Source organism: Geotrypetes seraphini, chromosome 2, assembly GCF_902459505.1.
Source record: "Geotrypetes seraphini chromosome 2, aGeoSer1.1, whole genome shotgun sequence".
Taxonomy (NCBI): domain Eukaryota; kingdom Metazoa; phylum Chordata; class Amphibia; order Gymnophiona; family Dermophiidae; genus Geotrypetes; species Geotrypetes seraphini.
In genome coordinates this window covers 461,095,337-461,116,071 of record NC_047085.1, presented here as the reverse complement: position 1 = coordinate 461,116,071, position 20,735 = coordinate 461,095,337, and the positions used below count along the sequence as shown (strand labels likewise).

Below are 20,735 nucleotides of genomic sequence, written 5' to 3'. Positions count from 1 at the left end.
ACAAAAACCTGTGACTCCCCCCTTTGGCCGCAGGGCGGGCCTATCAGCTTCTTAGAAGTGTTCATAGGACAAAGAGGCAACATCACTGCATGCAGAGCTGAAGTTTACTGAACCTTCTTCCCGCCGAGTCCCTCCTTCTGATGTAACTTCCAGTTTCACCAGAAGTTATATCAGAAGGGAACTTGGCGGGAAGAAGGTTCAGTGAGCTTCAGCACTTTGTGCGACAATGTTGCCTATTCGTCCTACGAATGCTTCTAAGAAGCTGGTAGGCCTGCCTTGGGAGGCGCAAAGGGACGAGGGAGTTGCAGGGTTTTTTTTTGCCCGTAGCTGCAATCACGAGCAAGGGAGGGAAGGTGCGGAGGGGGCTGTTAGACAGAGAGGAAGGGAGAGGGGCTGAACTCACAAGAGGGGGCTACTGCACCCGCAAAGGGGGGAGGGTTGCTTGAACAGCTGGAGCTAAAGGGAAGGGAGGCAGTTGCTGAATCTGGTCTGGGAACTGGGGGAGAAGGGACACAGGTGCTGGGTCCCTGTGGTGGGTGGAGTGGAGCTGGAGGGAAAGGAGAGGTGCCAGACCCAAACCTGGGCCCTGAAGGGAGAGATAGAGATGTTAGACCCATGGGAAGGGAGCTAGAGGGAAGGGAGAGAGGTGCAGGACCTGCAGGGAGGAAGAGAGATAAGGGAAAAGCTGGAACCAAGGGGATGAAGGAAGAGTGAATGAAATATTGAACATAGCGAAGGGAGGGAGAAAGAGTGTGAGACACATTGGTGTAAGGGAGTGAGAGGGGAGAAGCTGAACACAGGGAGATATACAAAAAGAGGGGAGATGGGCATGGATGTGAATACAGGAATAGGGGACAAAAAAGGGAATGCTGCATCTACATGGGGTGGTATATGGACACAGAAAGAAGATGGCTAGACATGGGGGAGAATAAGAATGTAGGAGGAGGGGATCATAGAATGGTGAAATGACGAAGGCAGGGAGATGGGCACAGGAGAAATACTAGAAAAGAACGTATAGGAGACAGAAAAGGGAGATGCTGAACATGGGGCACAATACATACACAAAGATAGAAGAAAGATGGTGAACATGAAGAAAGAAGAAATGTAAAATGGTCAGGAGACCCTGACAAGTGACTTAAGAGAAGACAAAAGAAAACAGAGACCAGCACCCGAGACCAACATGATTTGAAGAATAAAATGATGAGACAACAAAAAGGTAGAAAAAATAATTTTTCTATTTTTGTATTAGACTATATCAGATTTGAAGTATGCATCTTGCTGAGCTTGTGTTAGACATAACTGGGAACCGCAAAGCCCAGGCCACGATTCTTTAGTTTCCAGCTGGCTTAGGGCTCTCTGATCACGGGGCAGTTGCCCTAGTTGCACTCCCTTAACACTTCCTGTAATGTGCGACTGTGGTATTTTGTTAGCATGATTTTTCTATGTAATAATTTGGCTTATTCAGTTTTCTCGATATTGGAGGGGATATTTGTGAAAGGGAAGGTAGACAGGGGTTTTGTTGATCCTTGTTCTGTATTATTTGTGTTTATAAAATGACAATTGTACAGAATATTGTTTCTTTTTATACTTTAATAAAATAAGTTCAGTGTAAAATCATAACTATGCGAGGCTTAGGTTGATGGATTCAGATAGCTTGCGGGGACGGAACTTATGGGGACAGGGACTGAGTTCACGGGGATGAGACAGGGATGGGGCGGGGCCAAATGTTTTCCCCACATCAGTCTCTACTCATATCTAATCTGAACAATCTTTTTGTAAGTAAAATTTCTGGAGTCTACAATGAAGTCATTAATATTTTTAGTATATGTCAATGAGTTAAAATGTTTGCTTTAAAAAAAATAACGAGAAACAATACTGGAAAAACAAGGTTCCCTTCAGAATAAAATATTTTGATTTAAATTAAAGAAAACAAAAGAAAAAATCAAACAGTGCCTAAATCTTTATTTTTCATAACCTACATTTTTTTTTCCAAATTAGACATTTGTACATTGTGTGACACAAAAGGAAACTTAAATTATGAAATAGATTTACATATAAGCTTGATTCCAGTCTTAATGGAAGAAATTGAACAAAAACAAAAACCCTCAAAAAATACTTTCCATATTACACTTGTTTCATGAAATTGCAGTTGTTAGCTCTTTCCTTCGATTGTCTGCTGCTATTAGTGTAATAGTTTGTAAAGTACATATAAACCTTGTTCACAGCTAGCCGAAGGACATACAAAAAAGGTATGCACCAGGAGTTAGTTGTTGCTCTTGTAGTAACACTGCATCACACTCATGAACAAGGACTCTTAATACAAACTGAAATTTTTAAAGATACAGCCAAAGCAGAGTAGCTTATTGCTAGTACCTGCTCAATTTCTGATTACAAAATCAGTTAGAGGCATGGTGGGGATTTTGTCAAAATCCATTGCACGATAACTTTGAAACATGTTTCCTAGCTCATTTACAGTGGTTCCAGATATCATTACCAACTAAGAAGGCATTACTGCAAAAATAAACATATTAAAAAGTTATATTTAACTATAAGTATCCTGGCACATTTAATTTAGACGACATTTTATGAAATATTTCAAAAGATTTTCTTACAATTTGGACATGTAGCATAGTTAGTTAAGGACCTGTGAGACTCAAAGGCTCAATGTTTGCCGGAGGACAGGTCTAAATTTATGACAACTTTGCCCTTCATCTCATATTACCGATTATTCAGTGGAAACTATCGAGATCAACTGCAGTACGGATGAGAATAAGGATGTCACAGCTATTTGGCATGTTATTTTGCTTAATCAAAAATAAAGCTATTAAAAAACACATAACAGCAAGTCTGAAATTCTTGATGCAACATTTTTGCTGGGTGATAATTACAGTGTATTGACCTAGTAAAAATGGCAAACACTTCAGAGTAGTTCAACAAGTCTTGCTCACCTTATGTATCAGTTGCTTTAATCACCACCTGTTACTGTAAATGACCATGCTCATTTTTTAATGTTTGCAGCTGTTGAAGGCTCATATGTTAAACAGAAAAACCAAACATATCACTACAGCTGGCTTAAGACGTCTACCTGCCATATTCACTGCCAACTGGGAAAAGATTAGCTCTTAAATAGCCAACCTTTCCTTTAGTGATATTTAAAGTGTGCATTAAGAAAAAAATAATTCTAAGTCAAAACTAAATTCTCAACTACAATGCATATTTCATCAAGAGTTTTAAAAAGCGAACCAATTTGGATGAAAATAGTTCCCTTTGAAATGTTCTAGAAAAAAAACAAATGCCACAGATTTTCTGGTATTAGAAAATTAATTTGCATCAAAGTCAACTGGGGATAGGAACTGCTTTGGAAATAGTAGTCAGATAAGGCTTTGGGGTGTTTTGGCAGTCTGGGATTTGCTAAAAAAATATAGTCCAAATATTTATAATTGACATATACAAAAATGTTATGAGGGAACAAGTTGATATATAGCAAACCCTACTCCACCATTTGCTCTTTCAATCCTTCCAAATCACTGGTTTGTTTCCCCACCTTACTACTACTGTGTCACTGTGTTCTTCCTCTAGTCCGCACAGAACAAGGCATGTGACATGGCCATTTGCTGCATCCATTAGTCCATGAGCCACTGAATGTCCACGTGCCTTCTTTCAGTCCAGGTTCTTAGGTCCTTCAAAGTGGTATCTGTCAGACACATTGCTGACACTGACACACACTAGTAGGCACCTAAGTACATCAAGTATATAGATTGTTTCAGCTGAAACAATATAAATCAATGTGGTGGCTAGTTTTTACTATTTTCCCTATTAAACACAAAATTTTCATGTTAATTAAAATGCACACTTTTACTAATAATGAAGAAAGAGAGCTCTAGATAAGGCCATCATCTCCTTTTTGCAGTGAAAAGGCAGTCAATTCAGCACATCAGAGTAAAATAAAGCGAACCCCTCCCTCCCCCCCAAAAAAACAAATTATAGTGATATTCAAACCACAACATTTAGTTTATCTACATCCAGCTCAACAGCAACATTTATATCAACAATAATTTTTATCATTTTTTTCTTAGGGTACCTTTTTATATGTTCTGATTATTTACAACTGTACAAGCAAAGCACACACTTCCAAGTGCACATATTTAATACAGTATTGACTATTTGCATTTACAGGATTTTTTTAACAATCTGAAAAAAAGATCAAATGCTTGAGATCTTTAATGTATATTACAAAACCTGCTGCTAGTTCCTGTGCTACAGTAAGTTTACTCAGTAAAATCAGTGACGATATATACTGTAACTGAGTAATTCTGTATTCCACTCACACTAACCCTTCAAAGGGTCAGACTTAACTCTAACCTGTCTTATACAAAAGTTAAGGCAAAGTCATTTTCAAGTTTAAATAAAATTCAAGTCTTTAAATATTGGATGGAAATCTTCTTTAAAAAAATCAGTTGTTTAAATAAACATTTTGTGGAATAAACTGTACTGCTATAGTTAGCGGGAAATGTAGTCATATGAAATGCCCGCTGTCCTGAATACTCAAAAAATATTTAGGCATTTTCAAAACACAAATAATTTAGATACAACTTTATTAGAAATCTGCTAAGTTTAGTGCACCCTGACCTTCAGAAAGCATCACTCCTAAAGTGATTGAGTGAGAAATGCCACCCAGATGTGAATAGTAAGGACTTTTTCTTCTATCACACAAAAGAAAAATACCATTATCAGTATACTTTAAAAACAAAAACTAAGAAAAAAATTCAAATCTGTTTGCAGTTCAAGGATGTCATACCATGCTGACTAGAGAAGCTTCTTCAAAGTGCTCCTGAGCATGGGTTTAACAAAAAATACAAGGAGCAGAGGTAAACCAGAAAGCTCATGTAGTCTAACATCTCTTCTATAACAATGTGCTTTGTTTTTATCACATTTCTATTATTTTGGAGTGAGAAGCTAGTTAATTGCTTGCAGTACATTGAAAACCTTCAATAGTCTGAAACTCAATAAGGTGCTATCCACGGGATTAATTATGTTTTATATCTCCCAACTGTTAGATTCAAAGACATTCTATAAACATTGCTAGACTTAACTGTAATAGTTTAACCTAAAAGTGCAAGTTTTCTATACTGACATAGCAGCTTGAGAAAAATAAGGTCTTGATATTTTGTAAATTTTACCATGCTCTGTATTCTAAATACTTAGCTTTCATTATCAGTAAATATCAGTTGTTTTTGATATTAAAAATATGAACTTCTAGACCGATTTAAAAATTCTACAGCACAGTTCTGCTTCGTAGTGTAGAAAACAATCACTAAACAATCTTGCATTCATGTTATCATACTGAAATTTTAAATTAAAAAATAATATACCCAAGTTAGTTAAATGAATTTTTAAACCTGAAAAACAGGCTATGTGTGTTTCCTCCAATTAAGCACCAACCTAAACTTACGGTTTAGATCCAGGAAGAACAGACTGCTGGTTCAAATGTGGGCAAATATTTCACTGGGAGAAAAAAAATCCTTAAGTTCCATATGCTTAATACTGCTGCAAGCTCCTAACCAGCAACTCATTCTCTGTATTCTGAGGGATGAGGGGGCAAAGATTGCATTACTTTTAATATGTTTTAAGTAGGAATTTTTTCATTCTTCTTTCCAATACTATGTTCACTGAGGAGATTTTGGGGGTGTATTTTGTTCTTTATTTAATCTTTTTCCTGTTGCTGGAGGGGACGATCTACGCCCTGATGGTCGTCTCTGGTCTTTGGGTCGGCCTGGGTTTGCCTTGGCAGGAAGGAGTTCCCTGGATTTCTCTGTTGATAAGTCAGTGGGTTTTCTCTCTTCTTTTATACAAGCTACAGTGTTTGGCTTCTGCTCCTTCTGTGGTTGCAATGTGGGTGTATCCTTACTTATTCGCTGGCAAATCTCTGCATAACTAGGCTTCCGTAATTCCTGTGTAATTTAAAATGGGTAAACAAAAATAAGACAATTTGGGACATTGGTATTTCAATTTTGTCTATCATATAACCATTTTAATGATAAGCTCTCTCTCTTGAGTACTAAAATGTCTTACCTTTAACATACCAGTATTTTGTGATACCTAAAACATCTCTATGGTGTGATAGGGACACATGAAAGCATAGTTAGCAACCTAATTCTATGTCACAAATGGTTCTGACTCATTGAATGGCAAGGCTTATGTAACAGTGCTTCACTTATTGATTCTTTCAAGGAAGAGTATGACCCTGTTCATGCACAAGGCAAAGCTGTAATTGGATCAAGATCTTGATGACAGAATTATATTAGCAACTGTGTATGCAGGTCTCTCTATTGTTAAAACAGTTCTTCACTCCCTAAACTGTACCGTTCCTTCGAGCTTTTGCAGCCCAAATGCATAACCTTGCATTTCTTAGCAATAAATTTTAGCTGCCAAATTTTGGACCATTCTTCAAGCTTTGCCAGGTCTTTCTTCATGTTATTCACACCATCTTAGGTATCTACTCTGTTGCAGATTTTGGCATCATCCGCAAAGAGGCAAACCTTACCCGGCAGCCCTTCAGCAATATTGTTTATAAAAATATTAAAAAGAACAGGCCCAAGAATAGAACCTTGAGGCACACCACTGGTAACATCCTTTTCCTCAGAGCGATCTCCCTTGATCACTACCCTCTGCTGCCTTCCACTCAATCAGTTTTTGACCTAGCTCGTCAATTTGGGACCCACCTGCCCACCCCAAAGTGGAGCTTTTTTAGCTCTTCAGTCAACCAGGAACAGGGCATTGCATTGAATCAGGTTGGGCAGACTAGATGGACCATTAGGGTCTTTATCTGCTGTCATCTACTATGTTACTATGTTTGGTAGGATTTTTCTTTTTCTTCCAGGTGTAAGTACTTCTTCAACCACACTATGGCTGGGAAACATCGTGTTACCAAAGCTGCTGCTCAGGTTACAGCTTCTGTCTCTATGCAGACAGAAAATGTCACCTAGGCAGAAGGAGTGGTTCCATGTACAAGCTGTCTTCAACTTGAATCCCTCATTAAGGAACTGAAAGAGGAGCATCTGTGAGACTGAGAAGAATCTGTGAGAATGAGAGGATACAGTGATAAAATGGTTCATGAGGCGCCAAAGATTTCCAGCAGTGGGGAGAAGAGGCTGTGCTGAGGGAAGATACCTGGACTCAGATTACGGAACCCTGCAAGATTGATTTCACCCGCTCTTGAACTGAAGAACCAGTATGCTGCCCTGGAAGTGGAGGAGATGAGAGCATCCCAGGGAAAGGAAGGACCGAAGCTTGAAATCCCTAAAATTGCTGGATCCATGACCACTAGAAGGCGTAAGGTAGTAGTGGTTGGCGATTCCCTTCAGAGTGGTACAGAAGCGTCCATCTGCAGACCAGACATGATGTCCTGGGAGGTATGCTGTCTACATGGTGCTAAAATGCAAGATGTTACAGAGAGATTGCCAAGATTCATCAAGTCTGATAACTATTATCCGATGCTGCTCATCCACATTGGCACTGATACAGCCAGGTAACCCTGCAAATGTATCAAAAGTGACTTTGTGGCTCTGGGAGAGAAGGTGAAGCAGTCAGGTGTTCAGATGGTATTATCGTCCATCCTCCCTGTTGTTTTGGCTTCCTGGATAATATACAAACATTCACATGGACAGTGTAAAGTGAAGACAATAAGAAAAACCACAAACACAGGCCAAAAATAATAAACTCGAGGGAGGAAAAAGCCTCAGAAACAAACCCTCCCACCCCACAAAAGTAGTTTGTTTGGGCAAAAACCTCCCCTGAAATATCTATAGGCTCTGTGTGGTGCAATAATTAGGATAGGTAAGAAAGTTGAATAACCTATATCCACGATCAGTACACCAACGGTGGCCAGCGTTTCACAATTCTGCTGCCTCAGGGCGTCGCCTGCCTGATCGAAAACTTTAACATGGGATTCGTAAACGCGTCTCCGTGCACAGTAAGATGGCTCCTCACATGCTAACAGCAGAAATTTAACCACTCCCTGCATGACATGTTGGAACCAGAAATGAACACACTTCCTGGACCATGGGATGATTTTCCAAGGGCTGATGAGCAGGGATGGTATACATCTATTAAAGAAGGGAAAAAGTGTCTTCAGTGGCAGGCTGGCTAATCTACTGAAGAGGGCTTTAAACTAGAAGTGATGGGAAAGGGTGATCAAAGCCTTCAGGTAAGTATAAGGGAAAAGGGGGCAATGTCTGGAAAGCAGTATATACTAATGCTTGAAGTATGGAAAACAAGATTCTGGATCTAGAAGCAGTGATGGAAGAAGATGAGTTGGATTGTGGGGGTTAGGGGCAGAGCAGGCCCGCAAATATGGAAAAACCGCGAATAATATTCGGGCAGGTTATGCCCTTAACCCTCGGCTATGGGGATCGCCACACTTCCCACTCCGTATTCATAAATTTCATATCTATGGATTCTGTTATTCGTGATTTTTGACCAGAAATTTTTTTTTCATTTTTCGGGCTATTTTTAGCCCTGTAAGCCTTACCTGGTGGTATAGCGGGTTTTCAGGCAGGAGCGATCTTCCCATGCTCCTGCCCCGTGCAGATCGCTCACAGGAAATAGCTGCCTTGAGCTCCCGTAGTCTCTCGAGCCATTTCCTGTGAGCGATCTGCATGGGGCAGGAGCATGGGAAGATCGTTCCTGCCTGAAAACCCGCTAGACTACCGGGGTGGGGTGGGGGTGGGGGGGCTTACAGGGCTAAAAATAGCCTGAAAACTGAAAAAAAAAATTTCCGGTCAAAAATCGTGAACAACATAATCCGTAGATATGGAATTTGCGAATACGGAGGGGGAAGTGTGGTGATCCCCATGACTGGGATGTAGTTATACCAGGCTATAATCTGATCAGGAAAGACAATGTAGGAAGGTCTCGGGACTCAAAGACCTCCCGTATGAGGAAAGGCTGAATAGATTGCAGCTATACTCACTCGAAGAACGTAGAGAGAGAGGAGACATGATAGAAACGTTTAAATATATCACCGGCCGTATTGAGGTGGAGGATGATATCTTCTTTTTTAGAGGTCCCTCAGCCACAAGAGGACATCCGCTGAAAATCAGGGGTGGGAAATTTCATGGTGACACCAGGAAGTTCTTCTTCACCGAAAGAGTGGTCGATCGTTGGAATGAACTTCCACTTCAGGTGATTCAGGCCAGCAGCATGCCGGATTTTAAAAGGAAATGGGATACACATGTGGGATCTCTAGGGAGGTAAAAAAAATGTAGAGGGGATACACATGGGGTATCTCTAGCGGGGTTAATTCAAGGGGGTGGGGTTGTTAGAGTGGGCAGACTAGATGGGCTATAGCCTTTTTCTGCCGTCATCTTCTATGTTTCTATGAAGAAAAGGAGGGAGAGTAATTTTATGTGTTAAAGATCATATTAAAGCCACACAATTACAGTATCTGCAGGGCAAGGAGCGCTTTTCAGTTAGTGTGAGAGGATTCACCCTCACCCCCATGAAATATAGTGCACTCGGCCTGTCTTTAAGAGTTTTCCAGGCCTCTTTCCCACTTACTACTCTTTATGTACATTCATTTGTAATCCACCTAGTTGATAGGAAGAATAGAAATTTTTAAAATAAAAAAATAAGTTTCAAAAAGGTCCTAAACAGATCCAAAGAAGCCTTTTAGTCAACAGCTCTCTCCTCAAGCAAATATATGCAGTTCACAGGATGCTGTGAAAACTATCTTTAAATGCTGAGCCTCTTAGAACCAGGCTTACTGAGGATTAGGCATTAGGCCATCATTCCTCCCCTCAAGGGACACCTGTGGAGTCTGATCTCTAAGAAGGTTTGTGCAGCTCCTGACAGTTGACACAGAACCAGAGTGTGAGACCTTCCCTGAGACTGATGCTTCCATAGCCTTGTGCTGGGCCTGGTGCAAGCACCCTGTAAGCCTGTGTACACTGCTTAAGCATTAGCCCTGAAAGCTCGTCTTTGAGCACAGCCTGGATCTCACCCCAAAAAGGTGTTGGTGTAGAATGGGAAGTAAATGTGGAGGCAGCTTGTCACATATGTTTGTTTATATTTATTGGAAGCTTCTATACTGCTACTAATAACTGGTAAGTCATTAGTAGAGTGTTTTGCATGAGCTTTGGTAAAGGTGCTACAATACATGAGTCAAATATATGTTTATCTTTCCTATTTATACCATCTATGTACGTATATTATTATACTTTCTGTATATCATACACAATGTTCCCCTGCGCATTTGTGGTTCGTGAATTGCGGTCTGCTCTGACCGCCTCTTCCAGTAGTAAAGTCGGCATGACTTCACTACAGGAAGAGGCGGTCGGAGCAAACTGCGAGTGATTTTCTTCACCCACTGGCGCTCCAGCTGCCCTCTCCTGCCTCTCCAGAGGCGGTCGGAGCAAACTGCGAGTGATTTTCTTCACCCACTGGCGCTCCAGCTGCCCTCTCCTGCCTCTCCAGCTGCTCTCCCCTGCCTCCCGTCTCCCCTGCCTTTTGACAGGCGAAAAACCGTATTTGCAGTTTTTTGAAATTCGCAGGGGTTCCTAGAACGGAATCCCCGTTAATTTCGGGAGAGTATTGTATTCATCTTTCTTTGTATTATTCGTGAGTTCACTTGTTTATGTTCCAAGTGGGGAGTAGCCTGCTGTTTCCCCCATGTTGCTATTCCCCCTAATTGTTTATTTATTTGCTAAAGTGTTATGTGAAAAGTATCGTCTTTATTCCTTTCTTGAACTTTTTGGTGTAGCTTTCTAATTTGAATTCCCTTGGAAGGGAGTTCCACCACATTGGGGCCATCACTAAGAACATTATTTTCCCAACACTTTTGTATTTAATGTCTCTGAAGGAGAATATTTCCAGTAGGTATTCTAGGCTCGAGCGTAGTCTGTCCAGGTGCATGGTTTATTGATGAAGAGAACAGTCTTTACGCGTCCTTGGTGCCGTGTTCATTGCTAGACACTCAACGCCTCATTGATGCAATCAATGTCAATGCTGATGCAGGTTATGCATCTGGCACCAAGTCCCCTCCCATACTCAAAGTTGATGCCGATGCACATGCAATAGGCTTAGTACACTGGTTTCTGCGGACTTTAAGGGATCTCTTTTGTATAGACAAAAATATCACACTGAACATCCCGGCACTCAGGACCCAAGTACTGAACATACCAAAATGGTCCTTTTGCACCATGTACTTCTCATAAAGCCACTTGGTATTCTCTGCGACATAGAGAGAAAAACATGGATCAGGAAACTTGAGCACTTGGTGTACCAAAGATCATCAATGTTTGAAGGTCAAAAAATGCTTCAGAGGCCCAAAGGCTGCAAAACTGCAAACTTAAAGTTATTCAAAATGACCTAAAATGAAAACCAGAAGGAAAAAGGGGTCCAAATATAGAGTAAAATTAGAAAAACCCCAAAGGGAAGACACCAAAAAGAGAAACTGACAGAGTAACTTCTCTAGACAGTGTCTGCACCAGACTTCATCTGATGAAGTCATCCACATGTAAAAATTGGGAGTGTGGGGCGCCGTGGTCAAAGCTACAGCCTTAGCAAACTGAGGTTGTGGGTTCAAACCCACGCTGCTCCTTGTTTACATGGGCAAGCCACTTAATCCTCCCATTGCCCCAGGTACATTAGATTGTGAGCCCACCAGGACAGGCAGGGAAAAATGCTTGCGTACTGAATTAAATTCATGTAAACCGTTCTGAGCTCCCTGGGGAGAATGGTATAGAAAATTAAACAACAACAACAACAGAATATATATACATATATTATGCCTGCTTATCCTTGGAGAATCTCGGGTACAAACTCAGATTTGAGCCCTACGGGGGCAGAAAAATATCTACTGTACCTGATTGTACACTTCAATAGTTTTTTGGTTTTTTTAAAAATAACTATTTATTCAAGAGACAAAATACACGCATGAAGCAGAGATATTTTCCAATACATAACAAGTACCAAACAAAGAGAACCATGAATACATGTAGAGTCCGGGCCTGTGTTCTTATAGCCCGGACCCAGCCATTCCTCACCCCAAAAGGAACCCCGCCCACCATCCCCCAACCCTGGAACCCCCTACCACCACCACCCCCAACCCCCAAAACCCCACCCTCAACCCGATGGCAAGAAAGGAACCACTGGCTTCCGCAATCTATTGACACCTTGGCTTTTTATCATAGGGGGGTAAAGTATCCAAATAAGAGGCCCAAACTGACAAAAAAAGCTTACTCTGGGAACGAGAAAACCGAGCAGACATAGATTCACATACCATTAAAAGATGGAATTTAGGCTTGGTGGCAGTATATAAGAATTAAATTAGAAAAAACTGTTAGGAAAGATAAGCCAAAAGGAATTGAACTGATAACCTACTGTGGTAGCCCCATTGACTTGAACAGATTTGCTAGCAGTAATCAGCGTGGCAGAAAGCCTATCCATATTTGGTGGCTCTTGTGGTTTATCCAAAATCTTGCACTCACTGTATAAAAAAAAAGGTAAAATAACCAATCATAAAGGAGTTGAACACAAACATTAACAAGTACATCTGCAAAACAAATTGTTCTTCACTTACATGAAGAAAACTGATTTTAAAAATTTCAGAAAAGTAAAAGAAAGACCTTATTACAAAGGAGCAAAGACTTATGCACAAAGCATTTTCCCCGACACAAACTGGAAAAAACATTAGCGCATCTGGCTCAAAATTGGCCAACAGAAAAGTAAAGAAGTTGGGCAAAGATGTTAATTTCATAAGGTTAAAAACTAAACTGAATTCAGTGCTATTAAGAAAACATTTAATTAAGATGCAGGTCTCTGTGGCCCAGACACACAATCAGTCCATGTCTGCTTGAGGGCAGTAGCTCCCAAATCTTTCCTGAAAGACCCTCAGCTAGTCAGAATCTGCAAAGAATATGCATGAGATAAACCAGCGTGCAATGAGGGCAGAAGATGCAAATCTCTTAAGTACAGATATCCTGAAAACTTAACTGGCTAAGTACTATTTGAAGTATCTGTAAGTATGCACACTGTTTCATTCCTCTGATGCAGGATTTTCAGCCCAGACATTCAGAATCAAGAGATTATTGATAAGTGAGTAAAGACAGTGCTAGGAGTTCTTACACTGAATAAATGGTTTATTAGCACAGAGATATACCACAGTGTGCCACCAGATCATCAGCATAGCCAGTTTTTGGTTACAGATGATAAACCAGTATTTGAATCAGCCAGATCTTTAAATCTTATTCTGTAAAGACACGGTAATAAGCAAGCTCAGCTTTAGTGAGGAAAAAAATAAATGGTTTACCCTGTTCTTACCTTTACTCTTAGCAGTTTAATGAAATCTGCCCAATAATACAGGTATTGGAAAAAATACCAGAATTAGTAGGAAACTATGATTTTTAAATAACAAGGGGCAAACAGGGGTGTGCCTCTTTAGTGGAACAGGTCATGTGTTATAAAAGTTACAGATATGATATCACAATGGACAAAAATCTTCAAATTAAAACTTAACCCTGGAAAAACCAAAATATTCATGGCCATCCCAATGAACAAATACAAAGTATCATCAATCAGCTTACAAGGGAGAAACTTTCCTATTAACCCTACCATAAAAATCCTAGGAATGACCTTAGACCAACAACTGACATTCGACGCCCACACTGACATCTTAGTAAAAAAATGCTTCTGCTTTTTATCATATCTGTAACTTTTATAACACATGACCTGCTCCACTGAAGAGTCACTTGTACAGGCAATGAAGTCGGAAAGAAAGGAAACCCATTTAGAAGTTGTACTAATTTCATCAAAATGCTAACATCTGACATTCTGTTTCAGATAGGTCAAGAAATTTTTTTTTAAGAGGAATTATGTGATGTCAGTGGTTAGCCTGCTGGTTAAAAATGACTCAAGCTCTCAGAGGAGCTATCTAATCCATTTAGCCTTAGCCTAGTATCCTGCTTCCAACAGTCGCCAATCCAGATAACAAATAACTGTCAAAAACCTAAATGGTAGCAACATTCCATACTGATTACAGGGCAAGCAGTGGCCTCCCCTGTGTCTATCTCAATAACAAACCATGGAATTTTCCTCCAGGAACTTGTCCAAACCTTTTTTAAATCCAGCTACATTAAATGCTGTTACCACATCTTCTGGCAACGAGTTTAACTATTCTTTAAGTGAAAAATATTTCCTTCTAATGGTTTTAAAAGTTATTTCCCTGTAACTTTGCGTGTCATGTAGTCTTTGTCATTTTTGATGGAGTAAAAAATCAATTAATTTTACTCATTTGTGACAACCAGAAGTCCTGATGGAGAATGTGTGAGTGACCAGGAGAGTGAGCAACTGGGATAGGCCTCATGGAGAGAAACTGAGTGACTGAGAGCAGTGTAGTAACCGGAAGGCCCGATAGAGCTTGGAGTGAACGGAGAATACTAAAGCTTGATGACCGGCAGATGGACCAGTGAAGTGTCTAGGACAGTGGAAACCCAAAAGGCTGATAATTTGAGTGACAGGCGGTGGCCCCAGAGTGATCCAGTGGACACAGAGAAGAAAGCTGCTAGAGGATTCCGAGGTCCTAAGCTGATGAGGCTGGTGAGTGACCGGCAGAGAGACCAGCATGGCGGTGGGGACCAGTGGAGACTGGTTAATGGTACTGGGAGTGGCCAGAAGACCCAAAAGGAAGCAGCTCAAAGACCCAGAGACCACTGGCCAAAGGTGACTGGTGAGTAATTGGTGGAGAGAGAGATAAATGATACCGGAAGCTTCCCGAGACCCAGAAGCAATGAGGGTTGGAAAGGATCTGATGACGAGCAAGAAACCCTGGGACTGACAGTGACCAGTGGGGCTGGTGGCGACCAGTGGAGAGACTGGTTAATGGTACCGGGAGCGGCCAGAAGACCTAGAAGTCCAGGAAGGGTTGGGGAGGACCAGGTGGTGACCAGGAAGTGTCTGGAGGGACTTGGTCATGTTTTAACATAGTGTGAGTTGTGATGGATAATGACCGCTTGGTCCGATCACACCATTCTATATCAATCAGGATGTTGTACACCTCAAACATATCTCCCCTCAGCCATCTCTTCAAAGCTAAAGAGCCCTAATCTCTTTGCCAAATACAAGAAGAGTACAATCCTCTACCATCTTGGTTGCTCTTCTTTGAACCTTTTCTAATTCTGTTCTATCTTTTTTGATATTACGTGACCAGAATTGAATGCAATACTACCATGGAGGGATAGAGGCATTATAATAATCTTAGTCTAATTTACCACCCCTTTTTTAATAATTCCTAGTATCCTGTTTGTTTTCTAGGCCACTGCTGCCCATACGACGGAAGATTTCAGCATATCGTCCATAGTGACACCCAGATTTTTCTTGGGTACTGACCCCTACAGTAGACCCTAGCATCTGGTAACTATGATTTGGGTTATTCTCAATGTGCATTACTTTGCATTTGTCTACATTAAATTTCATCTGCCCACATTAAATTTCTTTTGCCATTTGGATGCCCAGTCTTCCAATTTCCTAAGGTCTGCCTGCAATTTTTCACAAGTCTGCATAGATTTTAACAACTGCTGCCCATACGACGGAAGATTTCAGCATATCGTCCATAGTGACACCCAGATTTTTCTTGGGTACTGACCCCTACAGTGGACCCTAGCATCTGGTAACTATGATTTGGGTTATTCTCAATGTGCATTACTTTGCATTTGTCTACATTAAATTTCATTTGCCCACATTAAATTTCTTTTGCCATTTGGATGCCCAGTCTTCCAATTTCCTAAGGTCTGCCTGCAATTTTTCACAAGTCTGAATAGATTTTAACAACTTTGAAAAATTTAGTGTCATCTGCAAATTTAAACACGTCGTTTGTCATTCCAATTTATCGATCATTTATAAATATGTTAAATAGTACTGGTCCCAGCTCAGATCCCTGCGACACTTCACAGTTCATCCTTCTCCAATGAGAAAAATGGTCATTTAACCCTACCCTATTTTCTGTCCAATAACAAATTCCTAATCAACAGCAGAACATTGCCTCCTATTCCATAATTCTAATTTTCTCATGAATCTCTCATGAGGAACTTTGCCAAAAGCTTTCTTTATGTCTAGACATACTGTCACTTTTATTTACATATTTATTTATACCTTCAAAGAAATGCAGCAAATTGGTGAGGCAAGACTTCCCTTGGCTGAACCCATGCTGACTCTGACCCATTAAACCATGTTAGTCAACGTGTTCCGGAATTTTATTCTTTATAATAGTTTCCACTATGTTGCCCAGAAATGAAGTCAGGCTTACCAGTCTGTAATTACCCCTGGAATCTTTTTCAGAAATCAGTGTTACATTGGCCACTCTCCAATCTTCAGGTACTATGGATGATTTTAACAGCAGCTTACAAATCACTAACAGCAAATCAGTAATTTCATGTTTGAGCTCTTTCAGTTCCCTGGGGTGTATGGACCAGGTGATTTGTCACTCTTTAACTTGTCAATTTGGCTCAGTATGTATTTCAAGTTCACTGAGATTTCTTTTAGTTCCTCTGCATCATCAACCTTGAAAGCCATTTCTGGTTCAAGTAAATCTCTTACATCTTCTTCCGTAAAGACTAGAGAAAAGTCTCTCCACTATGGCCTTATTTTCCCTTGGTATACCTTTTGCTCCTTGGTGATCTAGAGGTCCCATGTATTTCTTCACAGGTTTTCTGCTTCTAAAGTACCTGAAAAAAAGTTGCCACTGTGAGGTTTTTGCCTTTATGGCAAATCTCTTCATATTCTTTTTGCCTTCTTTATTAATACTTTGCATCTAACTTGCCAATGCTTATTTTTCTTATTTTCTTCATTCAGATCCTTTTTGCAATCTTTGAAGGATTTATTTTTGGCTCCAACAGGCTCTTTCATTTCACTTCTTTTTTGTAACTTTAATTTTATTAAATTTTCAAATATAAAACACAAAGCCGTATACACCATGAGATATAAAAATAAGCTTACATATGGTCATCTCACCATTATACAAAAGGAAAATCTCATATGAATACCTCCTAAACAATTTTGAAGAAAGTCCCCATTAATAATAATAATGATAATAATAATAACAATTTATATACCACAGGATCATGAAGTTCTATGCTGTTTACAATGATTAGAAATGTTACAGATTGAATGGAATAAACAAAGTATAGACTTAGTGATTGATAGTTCTAGAGATCGTTTGTTGAGGACTAAGATTGTACAGGTTGGTTTCCTAAGTATTTCAGGAACAGATGTGTTTTTAGGCGTTTCCTGAATTCCCCATAGGTAGTAGGCACGAGCAATTGTTCAAGGTCTTTACCCCATGATGCTGCTTGATGTGCGAAAAGATGTTGGTGATGACTTAAATTTACAACCTCTAACCGGTGGAGAAACAAAGTTTGGGTGTGAGCTTCGCTTGTGTCTGTTGGTTGTGAAACAGAAAAGGTCTGTTATATATTTAGGGGCTAAGCCATAAAGTACCTTGAAGCAAAAACAACCAAACTTGAATTTCACACGTGCCTCCATTGGCAGCCAGTGTAGAAGTCGATAGGAAGGTGTTACATGATCAAACTTCTTCAGTCCACAAAATAGTCTAACTGCTGCATTTTGAACTAGCTGCAATCGCCGCATATTCTTCTGGGTGAGTGCCAAGCAGGCGATGTTACAATAATCGAGTTGACTCAGTATAAGGGATTGTACCAGAATTCGAAATGATGAGATGTCGAAGTAAGCTCTGATTGACCGAAACTTCCAGAGGGTGAGAAAGATTTTTCTGATCAAGGAGTCTACCTGGTCTTTCATGGTCAGGTTCTGGTCCAGAGTTACTCCCAATATCTTCATAGTGGGTTGAATGGGATAACTAAAGTTATTGATGCACATTGGTGCTTTAGTGTCAAGTGGGTATGGCGTTGCTATGAAAAATTTTGTTTTCTCTGAGTTTAGTTTTAGTCTGAATTCAGTCATCCATTGTTCCATCCGATTTAGTACTTCTGTTGCTTTGGGAGAGACTTCTAAGACAGAGTTGGTGAATGGCATAATTATTGTGAAGTTGTCAATGTAGCTAAATAGTTTTATCCCCAGCTGGGACAGTTGTGCACCCAATGAGGAGATGTAAACATTGAAGAGCAAAGGGGATAGTGGTGATCCTTGTGGCACGCCAAATGGATTGCTCCATGTGTCAGAGAGATTGTGATTAAAACGGACTTGGTAGGTGCGTGATATAAGGAAACCTCAAAACCAGTTCAGTACCTCTCCTCTGATTCCAATTGTGTCTAGGCATTGTTACACCCCTAAACCCACCACCTCTCCCCCTATTACAATCCTCATAATCAGATACATTCCAAACTTAGAACAGTCAAAAAACAAAACCCCAGCTTGATGTGAAAGCCAGTTATAAAACAATTATAAAGCAAAACAAAGAAACCATACTGCTTTGTTTTTAAAGAGTCCAAATAATGTTGAAGAACATTCCAAGTCTTGACATACGTCTGTTCATTTCCATGGCAAAGGGTTGACAGCTTCCCATCATGATATGATATTGAAGCTTCTTATTCCATAGGTCAAGGGTAGGGGTGGCACAAGACCACCCTTCTGCAATAGCCTTTTGTGCTGCGACAAGACAATTAGCCACAACCTTCTGAAGGTGGCTCAGAAATGCCGATAGCCCTATACTGATTAAAGTCCTGGAGACAACTTAAGAACATAACATAAGAACATAAGCAGTGCCTCCGCTGGGTCAGACTATAGGTCCATCCTGCCCAACAGTCCGCTCCCGCGGCGGCCCAAACAGGTCACGACCTGTCTGAATCACCTTGGTTTCTCATTAAAGTCCTATCTTCCCATCAAAGTCCTCACCCTCCGGTCTTGCCCATGCACGACCTGGTTGGCTTTCTATACTTATTACCTGGTTAGCTTTCTATACTTGTGTTACATCCCAGCACCTCTCTCAGTATCCCACTCAACCTGTATCTCTGTAATAGTCAAGATTATTCTATAAATATTCTGCCAGAATTGGTGAATAATACAACAACCCACCAACTGTGTAATCAGGACCTAAAATGCAGCTTGAATTAACCCTATTCTGCCATTCTGGAGTCACGTATCACCTAATAAGGACTTTATACTGTAGTTATATTCTCTAATTTGAGCCAAAATGTTACATTTGGAGGCAAGCAAAATAGCCTCCTTTCACTGGTGTTCAACCAATTGCAAATGCAAGTCATCTTTCCAATGCACTATGTGTCATAACCCCTCAGGTAAATAAATCAAGTTTCAAGTTTTATTGTGTTTAATATACCAACCATCAACATGTATCTGGCCGGTTTACAATGCTAAAAAAATAAATAAATATTGAAATAAAAGGTGAAATAATAATTATATATATGAGGGGGGAGTGAACATTAAAAGACGATAAACAAAAACTTACATGAATTTGAAGGTAATAAGGGGAAGGAAGGGTCAATAAATACATTATTAAAATGAAATTTAAAAGAAAGGGGGGAGGGGGGATAAGACATCAGGGATAGGGTCGCTTTGTTAAAGCGGTTGAGATGATTTTACTGGTTAGGGGAAGGAGGTATTTAGAGGTTATGATATGCATCTTTTTAGTTTGGTCTTGAATTTGACGAGAAGATTTTCATGACGGAGTTGAGGTGGCATGGCGTTCCATAAGGTTGGAGCAACTACAGAGAAGTTAATTTTCCTAAATCACTGAATACATCTACACAGATGGAAAAAGGGGACAAGGTCTGGAAAGCAGTATATACTAATGCTTGAAGTATGGGAAACAAGATACTGGAACTAGAGGCTGTGATGGAAGAAGAGTTGGATAATGATGATCATGGAGATGTGGTTCACAGAGAATCATGACTGGTATATAGATATACAGGAAGAGGCACTGTGGATCAATTTGGAAAGAGGAATGGTAAATATATTTAAATTGGTGTGATATACAGGCCTCCTTCATAGACAGAAGAAGTGGACAGAGATTTAATAGTAGACATTCAGAATATATCTAAAAAAGGGGAAGTTTTACTAATAGGTGATTTTATCATGCCGGATGTTGATTGGGGTATCTGTATTAAGAACATAAGAATAGCCTTACTGGTTGAGACCAATAGTCCATCAAGCCCAGTAGCCCATTCTCACGGTGGCCAATCCAGGTCATTAGTGCTAGGCCAAAATCCAAGGAGTAGCAATATTCTATGCTACCGATACAGGGCAAGCAGTGGCTTCCACCATGTCTTTCTCAATAACAGACTATGGACTTTTCCTCCCGGAATTTGTCCAAACCTTTCTTAAATACCAGCTATGCTATCTGCTCTTACCACATCATCTGACAACACGTTTCAGAGCTTAACTATTCTGAGTGAAAAAAAATTTCCTCCTATTAGTTTTAAAAGTATTTCCCTATAACTTCATCATAACAACATAAGAATTGCTGCTGCTGAGTCAGACCAGTTGTCCATCGTGCCCAGCAGTCCGCTCCTGTGGCGGCACTTAGGCCAAAGACCAGTGCCTTAATTGAGTCTAGCCTTACCTGCATACATTCTGGTTCATCAGGAACTTGTCTTACTTTGTCTTGAATCCCTAGAGAGTGTTTTCCCCTATAACAGTCTCCGGAAGAGAGTTCTAGATTTCTACCACTCTGGGTAAAGAACTTCCTTACGTTTGTATGGAATCTATCCCCTTTTAACTTTAGAGAGTGCCCTCTTGTTCTCTCTACC

At 40.3% G+C, this 20,735-nt stretch overlaps 1 protein-coding gene across 14 annotated transcripts in view; it reads right to left on the bottom strand.

The window, feature by feature from the left end:
• LARP4B (La ribonucleoprotein 4B) overlaps positions 1-20,735 on the bottom strand; it is a 505,004-nt gene that overhangs the window by 89,742 nt on the left and 394,527 nt on the right. For 10 of the 14 annotated variants that reach the window (XM_033931553.1, XM_033931560.1, XM_033931554.1 and 7 more), the window contains 3 exons: positions 12,382-12,487; positions 11,179-11,229; positions 1,946-5,951 (listed from right to left, as the gene is read on the bottom strand). In XM_033931553.1, coding sequence (XP_033787444.1) covers positions 5,667-5,951; positions 11,179-11,229; positions 12,382-12,487 — 442 coding nt within the window. In that variant the 3' untranslated portion in view covers positions 1,946-5,666. Of the gene's footprint in view, positions 1-1,945; positions 5,952-11,178; positions 11,230-12,381; positions 12,488-20,735 lie in introns of those variants that run through there. The other 4 variants (XM_033931559.1, XM_033931562.1, XM_033931565.1 and 1 more) reach the window with 2 other exon arrangements.